The sequence below is a fragment of the Equus przewalskii genome, chromosome 13 (assembly GCF_037783145.1).
Source record: "Equus przewalskii isolate Varuska chromosome 13, EquPr2, whole genome shotgun sequence".
NCBI classification, from domain to species: Eukaryota; Metazoa; Chordata; class Mammalia; order Perissodactyla; family Equidae; genus Equus; species Equus przewalskii.
In genome coordinates this window covers 46,229,603-46,243,032 of record NC_091843.1, presented here as the reverse complement: position 1 = coordinate 46,243,032, position 13,430 = coordinate 46,229,603, and the positions used below count along the sequence as shown (strand labels likewise).

General features: G+C 40.6%; 1 protein-coding gene across 2 annotated transcripts in view; it reads left to right on the top strand.

Moving 5' to 3' along the window:
- Positions 1-967: 967 nt before the first annotated feature.
- Positions 968-13,430, top strand: part of PRRC1 (proline rich coiled-coil 1) — a 45,946-nt gene continuing 33,483 nt past the window's right edge. Inside the window, exons 1-6 of one of the 2 annotated variants that reach the window (XM_070569360.1) lie at positions 968-1,361; positions 2,736-2,855; positions 6,060-6,182; positions 6,820-7,209; positions 9,157-9,317; positions 12,650-12,752. In XM_070569360.1, the coding sequence (XP_070425461.1) occupies positions 6,080-6,182; positions 6,820-7,209; positions 9,157-9,317; positions 12,650-12,752 (757 nt within the window). In that variant the 5' untranslated portion in view covers positions 968-1,361; positions 2,736-2,855; positions 6,060-6,079. The remainder of the gene's footprint in view (positions 1,362-2,735; positions 2,856-6,059; positions 6,183-6,819; positions 7,210-9,156; positions 9,318-12,649; positions 12,753-13,430) is intronic. The other variant, XM_070569359.1, reaches the window with a different exon arrangement.

Below are 13,430 nucleotides of genomic sequence, written 5' to 3'. Positions count from 1 at the left end.
TGCTCAGTACACTGCAGTCACTAATAAATATTTGTTGAATGAAGAAACCAACAGCCTTCATAGCTATTAAGGGTGTCAACCAAAGAGGACAGAGATGGTAACTATTTTCAGCACCACCCCAAACAGCACTTTCTGGAGAGTAACCTAGACAGCCACCTCCACACATTCTCTGGGGATAGGCTAAGAGTCACCACCAAAGGGAACAACCCATTGTAGTTGCAAAGCGAGATGTGAAGTCAGGGCACAGCTAAATACCATTAACTTTTCAGTGAGGCATTTTAGAATGCTTACAACTATCAAGTCCGAGGGATATATTAATGTTAAATCTATGAGTGGATTCCTGAAGGAATTTGGGACCAACAAAAACAACAATTTTTTCTATGTTTAACACTCAGCAGTTTAAAAAGTGCTTTCATATCCCTTATTTTATTTGACTCTGTTACCTGCCTGAGTTAGAGATACCTGCCTGAGCAGATAATATAATTCTCATTTTACAGATGGGAACACGGAGACTTACCGAGGCTAAGTGACCTGTACCAGGTCACAACTGCACAACTGGCAGTCTCTGAGGGTAGTCTCAGACCCACAGCAGGACTTCTGATTTCAGATTCCCTATTTTCCCCCATTGCATTCCACTCACCGATTTATTTAATGTACACTATTGAGCACTGCCTGTTTCAGGTACTGTTTTAAGTGCAGCACGTAAGGTTAAGAAAGTTTATAATCTTTGTCTTTGGTTTTTCAATTAAAAAAAAAATGTGTACTACGTGTACCTGGGAAAAAATCAGTACAGTAGCTGCTGCCTTTTCCCCACCCCGCTAGCTCTCTTTCCTGATGCAATCGCAGTTATCTGGAAACCTTCGAAAACACCTAGGATAAGTCTTCAGTTACCAGAGCAAGGTCCTGCCTGGAGGTGGGGACTGGACTAGACCTTGGCTGGCTCATCTCCAACCCCGTGGGCGGCCGCGACACGGAAAAGTGAGCGACATCTAGTAACAGGGTGCCATTTTCGCGTGTGGGGGGTGCGGAGGGCAAAGGAGGGCAGTCCCATTGGAGAAAGCTTCCGCAGGGAGCAGCGCCCTGCCTGGGCCGGCAGAAGGATCTTTGGACCAGAACGCTCAGGTTTAACCTGGGGGCGGGGTTCCCGCGAGTGGGGCGGGGCGGGGCGGGGCGGGGCGGCGCGCGGCCGACGTGGCAGCCGCAGGGGCATGCGCCTCCGGTGGCCATCTTGGAGGCGGGGACGCGTGGAGGCGAGCTCCTTCCTGCAGCTTCCTCGTCGTCTCCGGGTGGTAGTCTTAGCGCCGTGACCTCCCTGTCCCCCGCTTTTCGGCTGCCACGCAGACACTCTCGAGGGTCCCCAGGTGAGCGTTAGCCTGGCAGCAGCGCGGATGCCTGCAGGCGGCTGGATGGGATGCGGCTGCTGGTGCTGGGCGCCAGCGGGTTCCGTCCCTGTAGGGTGGGCGGGCCGGCGGGCCGGCGCCGCGGGATGCGAGGGTCGTGTCGGAGCCCAGCCGTAGTTCGGGCTAGGCGCGGGCGGCGGCAGCGTGCAGGCTGCGGCCGGGCAGGGGTGCACTTCGCAGGGCGCGGAGTCCCCGCCGCGGGTTGCACCGTGGGCGCGATTGACTGGTCTTGTTCGGACACTTTGCTCCTGTCCGGGGACCGAGGCCCGCGCCCCTGCCGTTCGGCTCCGCCTTCCGGCGCCCTGGCCGGAGGAGGGAGACCAGCGGCAGGCGGCCGCTGACCTTAGCCCGGCCCAGCCCGGCCTGGAGACGTGGCAGGCAGAGCCTGGGGGAGGCCGCTCCCGTCTTGCAGACTCCTGGGTCAACAAACCGGGACGGCCGGCGGGAAGCTTATTTCCCTTAGGAAGCCCGTCGGTGCCCAGCGCCGCTTCAGAGGGCTTTTGCATTCTGCCGTCTCTTTGTTCGTTCCTGGGACCTGCTTCAGGCAAATTTGCAGCATAGCTTGTGTCCTAGATTGGCAGAATTTATATCTAGGTGTGTTTTTACCATTCCAGGTAGTTAGAGAGACAACGTATATGTTGTGAACATGACACATTTTGGCATTCCAGTCTTTCTTCTTAGAGCCACTGTTGAATTCCGTGAATGTTTTTGGAAGTTTATTTTGGGATCAGAGCTGAGAATGCAAAGACAAAACTCAGACCCTGCTTTAGCACTCACTGTCGAGTAGTAGACAACTTTTGCGCTGGTAGTATATCAACAATGATAATTGCTTAATGCTTTTACGTTTATTAAAGCTCCATGCTTCTACTTATTTTCTTGTATCCTTGTAAGTAGCCATCCGCTTTTTAACAGAAAAAACAAGACACAAGCAAATTGAAAGAGGAGGGTCTGGCCAGAGTCTGAGGACTCAATTTTCCAAGCCATTTCCATCACTTTTTCTTTAATGTTGATAATTAGTATTACTTTTTTGTGCTGAGACTTGAGCATTTAAAAGCTGTACCATCTCTGATATTTCAGTGTTACCTGATCCCAATAGCTGTTCTTTAGTGGAGTGTATTATGCTTATGCATACAAAATTTACCCAATATTGTCATTAAGCCAACTCTCAAATAGTGTAACTTTTAAAGACTGAAAGAAATTGCCTGCTTATGCCATGTTATGGGTTGTATTCATTGTGCAAGTTCTTTTGCCAACACATTCGTTAATTTTAGGGATCAGAATTATCCTTAAATCTGACTTCCACCAACTAATATACGCATTTGATAACATCTGTAGAGGGAAGATGAATGACCAGTAGAAAAATAGGGAGATGAAGAAAAGAGATATCTCTGGCAGGGAGTGATAAAGTCCCCAGAAGGCCGTCTCTGTCCCGTGTTGTCCAGCTTTGGTGTACAGGTACTGCATGAAAGGATTTTGCCTCTTCTTATTCCTGTTCTCTGCTTATTGCCATAGATCTTTCCCCTACATTCACAGCCAAACTTTTTGAAAATGTTGTGCGTATTTACCTCACCTCCCAACCCTCAGTCCACTTGAAACTAGCTTCTGTCCCTATTCCTTCTCACTACGTTCGTCTCCACTTTGGCAAATCCATTGAATTTTTCCGATAGCATTCTATTTGGTGTCTCTGCAGCAGTTGATACTGTTGCCCATTCCCGTCTGGAAACACTCTTTGGCTTTTGGATGCCACAGTCTCCTGGTTTTCTTCCTTTCTTTTTGGTCATCTCTCATTCTTTGCAAGCTTGTCTTCTACCTCACTGTCTGTTCTTCAGGGGTTGGTTCATCTTCTCTCTTCACTTGGTATTCTCTTCTTAGATAATCTCATCTCAGAACATGACTTTAGGGACTGTCAGTAAACTCATGAAACCCATGCTTAGGTGATTTCTAAGCTGCAGACCAAGTCAGTGTCTCTATGGATGTTTCAAGGAGCTTAAACTCAGCATGTCCAATATTAAACACTGTGTAATCCCCTCCACCTCTAAGACGTTAAGCAAACACCTTGACCTCTTCCATTGTTCTCTGTCTTAGGGAATGGTACCATCATCTATCCAGTGGTGCAAGCCGTCCCTCTCTCCCTCATTGCCCCTATATGTCGTCTATCACTGAGTCTTACCACCTAAACATTTCTTAAATCTGTCCACTCTTCTCCATCTCCACTGTCATCACCTTAGTCTAGGCCAAAGTTTCTCAACTGTGGCATTATTGATATTTGGGGCCAGATAATTCTTTCTTCTGGGGGTGTCCTGTACATTGTAGGATTTTTAGCAATGTCCCCAGCCTTCACCTACTAAATGCCAGTGGTACTGCACTAGTTCTGTCAACCAAAAGTGTCTCCAGACATTGCCAATTGACACCTGGGGGGCAGAATCAACCCCCACCCATTTGAGAATCACTAGTTTAGGGTGTTATCACTTTCTATTTGAACTACTTAGATATACTTCTTAATAGTCTCTCTGCATCTATTCTGACTGCCCTGTGGCCCAATCGGCATGCTGTGGTCAAAGACATCTTTTCGAAACACAAATATGAATTGCCAAAAGCTGGAATCAGTCTAAATGTCCTTCATCAGATAATTGGGTGAACAAACTGTGGTACATCTATAAGATGGAATATTATTCAGCAATAAAAAAGAACCAACCATTGATACATCCTACAACTTGGGTGGATCTCAAGACCATTATGCTGAGTGAAAAAAGCCAATCTCAAAATGTTATATTCTGTGTGATTCTATTTATGTAACATTCAGGAAATGAGAAAATGACAGGGAACAGGTCGTTGCCAGGGCTTATGGTTGCTGGGAGGGTGTGACAAAGGAGCAGCATGAGGGAGTTTCTTTGGGGTGAGCAACAGTTCTGTATCCTGACTGTGGTGGTGGCTACATGAGTCTGTGCAGATGATGAAACTTCATAGAACTACACACACACACACACACACACACACACACACACACGTGAATGTAAAAACAGGCGAAATCCAAATAAGGTCTATAGATTAGTTATTTACTATACCAGTGTTAATTTCCTGGGTTTGATCATTGTAAGATGCTATTTTTGGGAGAAGCTGGGTTTAGGTTACCCATGAACTCTGTTCTATTTTTGCATCTTCTTGTGAATCTAAAATTTCCTCAAAAAAGTTAAAACAAAATACAAATATGTCACCCCCAGCTTGAATGCCCTACATTACTTTCTCTTCTTAAAAAAACCCAACTCTTTAACCTGGCTTATACGGCTCAAAATGGTCTGGGCTCCTGCCTGTGTCTCCAGTCCTCCTCCTTCTTTTCTGCTCCTTGCCACATGGGTTTTCTTGAATGTTTCTTTTTCCCTCTACCTTGCAGGGCCTTTATACTCCCTATATATTCACTTTTTCTTGGAATCTGCCCTTCTTGTCTCCTTTCCCCTGCCTAATTCTGATCATCCCTCACATCTCAGCTTATATATGACTTCTTTGGGGAAGCCTTTCCTGACCTCCAAGTCGAAATCATATTCCTGTCAAACAGAACTGTGTTCTTACCCTCAGAGCACATAACTGAGGCTACAGTCCATTGTACATTGGTATTATTATTTGACTGTCTCCTGTACTGGGCTGTAACTATCCTGATTGTTTTTGCTTACATTGTATTTCCAGAGGGAGTGGCACAGTGCTTGGCAAGCAGTTGACTTTGATTGAATATTTGTTAAATGAGTAAAAACTTCAAAAACAAATTTGGTATATTTAGCAGCTTTGATTTTATACTTGAGACAGGCTTGAAAATTTGTAATTTCTAAGGAAGTTTTTGCATATTTTATAATCCATTTTTATCTGTTAGGACATTGCTGTCTAGTAGCATTTTTGCTACAGTTATCTTTTCTAAAACCTGAGACATATCATTTAGCCATTACTGGGTATGTTTTAGAATGTAAACCAGGGAAACTGGGAATCGAGCACATTAAAAATTTTTTTTAGTGTTAACAGGATTAGCACACATACCATGCTTTTTTATTTTTTATTTTTTTGAGGAAAATTGGCCCTGAGCCTATCTTACTGCATACCCATCTTCCCTTGCCCGTCTTCCTCCCCTTTATATGTGGGACACCTGCCACAGCATGGCTTGCTAAGCATTGCATAGGTCCGCACCTGGGATCTGAACTGGTGAACCCTGCGCCACTGAAGCAGAATGTGTGAACTTAACCGCTGCACCACTGGGTTGGCCCCCCACATACAGTGTTTTTTGGGGAGAGAGGAAGTGTTTCAAAAATACTTTAAATAATTTATTTTTATTTTGAATGTAATAGTGACTGGAATCTAGATATAAATCTAATGTATTCATGTGGCAGAAATTTACTATTTGAAATATATTGGGTAATTAATTATATTGTTAACATGAAATGATTTCCCAGTTATAAAGTATGTGCATGAAAATGTTACAGATTGTTTGCATATTAAATATTCTCACAGACTGTTTTCTTAGGAATTTTGACAGACTCTTCATCTGGAAATATGTGGCATTACAAATAGTAAAAACAGATTCTCTTGAGGATTATTTTTTAAAATTATTTTCTATACAAGCTTTAAAAATATGCTTTTGATTACTCTAATATTTATTACATTTTTTTTTTTTTACAGTATACTGTAACTGAAGAAAAATGATGGAAGAGAGTGGAATAGAGACAACACCCCCTGGGACTCCTCCGCCACATCCTGCCAGCCTGGCTGCAGCTGCACCGTCCTCCGCCCCAGCTCCTTTAGGTACATGGAGGTATCTAGCATCTAGTGTGTCTTGAGGATAGTGAAGATCCTCTTAGCTTTTCTCAGAGTCAATTGAAGGAAGAATGCACGTATTTAAACTTCTCTGATCTTTGCCAAGATGAAACTAGCCTTTTTTATTTAAGCCCAAAGACAGAAACACATATGGTTTGCTTTAGGTAAACTTTCATTCTTTATATTTATATTGACCATAAATCACTTTTCTTATGACAGAAATATCCTGAAAAGCATGGGTTAGCTTTTTGGAATGTTCTGTGACTTTGTGGTGATTAATCTTCTGACCAAAGCTTTTGAGCTTTCAGTGTGTAGGTTTTTATGCTCGTAACAGCAGGGATGAAAAACAGTTTTATTCTATTAAAAACATCAAACAAATGAAAACACAAAGATTTACTTATGAACAATACCGTAATGTAATTTTAATTTTATATAGCTGTCTCTTTTACTTATGGGAGTTGAAAGTTATTTGCACTCAATTGTATTCATTTCACATTTAAAAATAATTCTTAGAATATGGTCTGTTAAATTAAAAAAAAATTTGCAAGGAGAAGGTAATGAGATACTTTGAAAATGAAGTAAAAAGTTCCAATTTTGTGTTTTTCTCCTCCCCGCTTTTTTCCAGCTGCGACCAGTTCCTTTTCTTCTCCAGATGTGTCCTCTCTGCAGTCCCTGCCGCCACACGCCTACTCGACCCCCCAGCCGTCCCTGCCCCCTGTGAGGCCCTCAGCGCCCATGCCTTTTGTGCCTCCCTCACCAGTTCCTTCGGTTCCAGCCCTTGTTACTTCTGTACCCCCTCCTGTGCCTCCACCACCTGCTGCTGCCTTCAGTACTCCTCCTCTGTCCCACTTCCCGCCTTCGACTTCTGCCCCGAGCGCTCTGTTATCTGCGCCCTCTTCTGGTCCTCCTACATCAGGATTTTCTGTGGGTTCAACTTACGACATTACGAGGGGACATGCAGGAAGAGCTCCCCAGACACCTCTGATGCCCTCGTTTTCTGCACCTCCTGTAACAGGTAATTCTCTCTTACTAATGCTTTGAAATAAATGGCTATAGCTAATGTTTTACTTTTTTTTAGTAACAGCTTTGTTGAAATATAATTTCCATACAATTTACCCATTTTAAAGGTACAGTTCAGTAGTTGTTACTATAGTTACAGTGCTGTGCAGCCATTACCACAGTCAGTTTTAGAACCTTTTAATCACCCCAAAAAGAAACCCCATAACTGTGAGTAGTCACTGCCTTCCTCCTCCTAATCCTGGTGGCCCCAAGCAGCCACTAATCGACTTTCTGTCTCTCTGAATTTGCCTATTTTGGACATTGCATATAAATGGAATATTATGATATATGGTCTTTTGTAACTGGCTTCTTTCACTTAGCGTAATGTTCTCAGGATTCATCCATGTTGTGGTATGTGTCAGTACTTCATTCCTTTTTATGGCTGAATAACATTCTACTGTATGGATATGCCACATTTTATTTATTCCATTCCTCAGTTGATGAACTTTTGGGTTGTTTCCGCTTTTGGCTATCATAAACACTGCTTTTATGAACATATGTGTACAAGTTTTTTTTTTTTTTTTTTTTGAGGAAGATTAACCCTGAGCTAACATCTGCCAATCCTCCTCTTTTTGCTGAGGAAGACTGGCCCTGAGCTAACATCTGTGCCCATCTTCCTCTACTTTATATGTGGGATGCCTAACACAGCATGGTGTGCTAAGCGGTGCCATGTCCACACCTGGGATCCGAACCGGCGAACCCCAGGCCGCCGAAGCGGAACATACACACTTAACTGCTGCGTCACCAGGCCGACCCCTGTGTACAAGTTTTGTGTGGACATATTTTCATTTCTCTTGGTATATATCTAGGCGTGGATTTGCTGACGTTTGAAAAACTGCCAGACTGTTTTCCGAAGCAGCTGCACCATTTTACTTTCTCACCAGCATTGTGTGAGGGTTCCAGTTTCTCTGCATTAATGTTTTACTTTTAACTCATTTCTTTGATTTCCAGAGTCTCCTATTCTCATGGTTTTGCCATTTAAATTATTAAAATAAAATTGATTAACTTAGTATATGATGTTTACATGTTGTAAAACTTAGTATATGATTAGTATATGGAGTGTCAGACAGCATTCCAAATTTTTGTCCTGACATTTTGCCGACTTACAGAAGAAACATCAAGATGAAGTCTGGGAGTTTTTTAAAGTTTTACTTAAAAAATTATCAGGACTGAGTGGTCCAGGGAGTAGTTTTATTTAGCCAGGTAAAAATTCAAAACCAAAGGAAAGCTTGTTTGTGCCATAAATTGGTGGTTTGGGGCCATTTCCTTTTCTAGCTCAGTTCCGCCTCCTGTTTGTCTTCCCTGGAATGGTTGGAGACCAATCAAAACTTCATCCCGTCATCATCTGCCTATTGTTCTCCATTTTAGGAAAAGAAGCAACTTTGTTGTCAGTTTTATGATCTAACTTTGCTTGTCTACCTTTACAAATAAATTTTTTTGCTGAGTACCAGCATTATACCTTTATTTATGTATAAGTGAATTTTCTCTCTTGAGTTACAGTAGGGTATATAGAGTATGTGTGCTGATTGTTACATACTTTCATCTGATGGGTTTGGGTGCTCACTTTAGTTATTTTTATGCATTAAAGAGATTAGAACTATAGCTGTCCACATCCATATGCTAAATAGGGCAAACAGGAAGTAGTTTTCGATATGTATTTTTTGTCCATTTTCAGGACACTTAGTTTAAAAGGGAAAGAAATTTCTTTTTTGGAATTTTAATTTGTATTCTATAAAGGTTTAGGTAATTCTTTGAGTTCGTAACTCAATCTTGAAATGCCTGAGTATATAGTTACCTTATTAAAGCTGTTTTGAACTACTCATCTCATATGTGGTGTCTTCTTTTTATAGGAAATAGTTTATGGAGTAAATTACATATATTAAAAATTTTTGCTGTTAACTAGGTATTTTGCCAGCTCCCATTACTCAGCAAGCCAGTTTGACATCCCTGCCACCGGGACCTGGAACCACATCAGCCATTACTTTTCCAGAGGAACAAGAAGATCCTAGAATTGGTAGAGGTCAGGATGAAGCATCTGCTGGTGGACTCTGGGGTTTTATTAAGGTAAATTGTATTTACTTTAAAAACCATGCTTAATGTTTTTGTTTGTTTGTTTGTTTGTTTTTTGGTGAGGAAGATTGGCCCTGAGCTAACATCCATTGCCAATCTTCCTCTTTTTGCTTGAGGAAGATTGTCTCTGAGTTAATATCTGTGCCAGTCTTTATCTATTTTGTATGTGGGATGCCACCACAGCGTGGCTTGATGAGCGGTGTGTAGGTCCTTGCCCAGGATCTGAACCCATGAAGCCTGGGCTGCTGAAGCAGAGCATGCAAACTTAACCATTACACCACCAGGCTGGCCCCCCATGCTTAATTTTTTAATTATAAAACTAATAGATATTCATTAGAGAGAATTTTGAAAATTCAAAATGGTATAAGGAAAAAATAAAAACACTTTTTATTCTTACTACCAGTTTTCTGCAGTTCCTCTGAATCTTTTGTATGTGTATATCTATGTAGATGTACCTCTTTTAATAAAAATCAAATTGGGGTAATGACATGTGGACACTCTTTGTGTCTTTTGTTTGTCTTTACTTAGCATATATCATGAACATCTTCCCATCCATAAAATATTCTTCTGAACTTTTTTTCTTTATGGCTACTTTGGCCTATGTGCCCTTGCATTTATTTCCCGTATTTTATTTCACTAATCTGTTACTGGCATTTTCTAATTGTAATTCCTGTCAATAAAACTATAGTGAACACTCCTTAGTGCAGATCTGCATGTGTATCTTTATCAGGATTAATTCCTCGTGAATGGCAGACTGAATGTTTTAGAAACTCCTGATACATAATTGCTCTCCAGGCAGGTAATATCCGGATACACTGTCACAGCATTTTTCACCTACCAGCACTGATCATTGATTTGAAATACAATATTTTCTAATTTGATAGGCAGAAAAAATAATACCTTGTTTTAATTTGCATTTCTCTGTTACTGAATTTGAACACTTTTTCATGTGATTTTTGGTCATTTGTATTTCTCTTCTGTGAAGTCTCTATTCATGTTCTTTGCCTGGTTTTGAATTAGGATGATTTTCTTCTCTTAATGAATTTGTAAGAGCTCTTAATGTAGTAAGAATATTTTATTATGTGCTGTCCTGTGGTGCAGTTTTCTCCATTTTTAGCTTACATTTTTAGTTTTATTATGCTTTTTTGACACAAAAGCTTGTAAATTTTCAGGAGTCATCTCTATCAGTCTTTTTTCTTTTCAATTTTTTTAATGATAAAAATGACTTTTTCCATCTTAATATATGATAAATGTTTCTGTGATTTCTTCTGATTCTTTTATGGTTTTATTGTTTTACATTTCCATTTAATAGGGCTGATACTTACTTTATTGTATTATATTAAGCAGAAGTCAGACTTAATTTTCTTCCAGCCATTTAATGGATTCTTCCAACATCATAGCCCAGTGATTTGATACATCACCATTATCTTAATTACGAAATTGTGTGTTAATGTCAGTTTCTGGGCTCTATAATCTGCTTCACTGCTCTCCCTGTCCTTACAGTAGTACCACACTATTTTAATTATTGTAACTCTGTTTATTTGTTATACTAATATTTATTGAAAACCTACTCTGTGGTGAGGTGCGGATGGAGAGTATTCATTGGTGAATAAAATAGAAAGGTCATTTCCCAGTCTCTGTGTTCATAAAGATCTATCAGTATTTGTTTTTTAGTAAGTTTGCTGATTTTTATTCAAAAGTTTTCTTTACTAGTCTTTTCCATTTATTTTTCTTAATGAATTTTGGAATCACTCTGTCAAGTGCCCCCCAGTATTCTGCTTGAAGGTTTCGCTGCACTTTAATTATATGCTAAACTTATTTTTAAATTGATAGGTGGTTAACTGATTACAGTATTTGAGCTACTTACTTCAGAAAAATGGCATTTTTCTAAGCTTGCTTTTTTATATCCCTCTGTACTTTTTTAAGGTTTTCTTTTTTTTTTTCCTTCCCAAAGCCCCAGTACATAGTTGTATATCCTAGTTGTAAGTCATTCTAGTTCTTCTGTGTGGAACGCTGCCACAGCATGGCTTGATGAGCAGTGCATAGGTCCACGCTCAGGACCCATACCAGTGAACCTTGGGCTGCCAAAGCAGAACGCACAAACCCGACCACTCAGCCTCAGGACTGGCCCCTAGGGTTTTCTTTATATAGGGACTTTCTCATCTTTTCCTTGTTAAGAGCATGTGCCAATGTGTCAGTTACCAGTTGTAATACCCAGTTCAACTCTGCAGGTCTTGTAAATAACTCTTCTAATATTCAGTATAGATTGGTCAACAGTCTTAAATATCAGTGTTATGGACTCATCTTTTTTCTGAATCACCTTAGTTTAATGGCAGGTTGGAAGAGGTGGAATCATGGCCTGTTAGCCAGACACCATCTCAGGAGGCCCTGCTCTGTCTCTTTTATCATGGGAGAAGTGTAGCATAGGAAGGAAATACTCAGACCTGGTGCCTTCTGTTTAATACTGCGGTTTTAAGAATTCAGGGGAATAAATTTAGCTTAAAAGGGAGAATTTGGGAATAAACAAAACAAATAGGAAGTAGGAAAAAAAGAAGAAACTTTAGTAAAACATAGCAGAATATTAAGGTATAAGTAACTTCTGAGGAATAAAGATGACAGATGTTTTTACTGTGTTTATTTTTTAATTAGGGAACAACGTGTAGGTTTATAGAGACATCTGATTAAAGTCTTTATTTGGGACTTAGATGGACAAGTTTTGCCTAGTCTTTTATATAAATAAATAAATAGAAATAAAATGTACGTATACATAGAAATAAAATATATACACACACATATGTATACATGGTATACATACTTTCCAGGCCATTGCCACTCAAAGGGTAGTCTCCAGACTTCCGTGGGTCTGTGATAAGTTAAGAGAAATTGAGAGTAAACATTTTGGAACTTAATAGCAATTTGACATTTCCATAACCTCATTTTTCTTATATTTTACAAAAGTACGGGTCTGCAATGCATTGGACACTTTAAAAATATTTTCTCTTAGGGCTGGCCCTGTGGCCGAGTGGTTAAATTCACTCACTCTGCTTCTATGGCCCAGGGTTTCGCCAGTTTGGATCCTGGGTACAGACATGGCACTGCTCATCAGGCCATGCGGTGTCCCACATAGCACAACCAGAAGGACCTGCAACTAGAATATACAAGTGTATACTAGGGGGTTTTGGGAAGAAGAAGAAGAAGAAAAGAAAGAAGAAGATTGGCAACAGATGTTAGCTCAGGTGCCAAAAAAAAAATTTTCTTTCATCATCTGGTGATCCTGGTGTTCTTTTCTTAGAATGGGTATTTATATGTTAATTTGTCTTTTGTAGGGTGTGGCCGGGAATCCGATGGTAAAGTCTGTGCTTGATAAAACCAAACATTCAGTAGAAAGCATGATTACAACGCTGGACCCTGGCATGGCTCCATATATCAGTATGTACTGAAGATAGAGCAGCATCTGCCGTATGTTTTTAAAGTGTGTGCTCATGTCGGCCACTAATTGTAATTCCACAGGCCTTGTAATTGGTGGAAATCCTCTTGTATTCTTACCTTGATTGTCAATCTTTGTTTTGGTATTGTTAATTCATCTTTTTCTTAGTCACTATTAAATAAATTTTTTTTAAGATTTTATTTTTTTCCTTTTTCTCCCCAAAGCCCCCCAGTACATAGTTGTATATTCTTTGTTGTGGGTCCTTCTAGTTGTGGCATGTGGGACACCGCCTCAGCGTGGTTTGATGAGCAGTGCCATGTCTGCACCCAGGATTCAAACCAACAAAACACTGGGCCGCCTGCAGCGGAGCATGCGAACTTAACCACTTGGCCACGGGGCCAGCCCCTAATATTTGTTTTTGACATTTCTTCAATTATCTATTTTAATTAAATGTGTTTATGCTTAACTCAGCAATATTTTAGGGGGAAGTTAATCTGTTTACTAATAATATCCAATTAATAGATTTGTTAGGAAAGCTATTTTAACTGCTTTTGAACCCTCATTACCACGAATCCTACAGATAGTTGACATAGACATGCTGTCTGCTGTTGAATAATTATGTATATATTTTTTTCTCTGAGGAAGATTTGCCCTGAGCTAACATCTGTGCCAATCTTCCT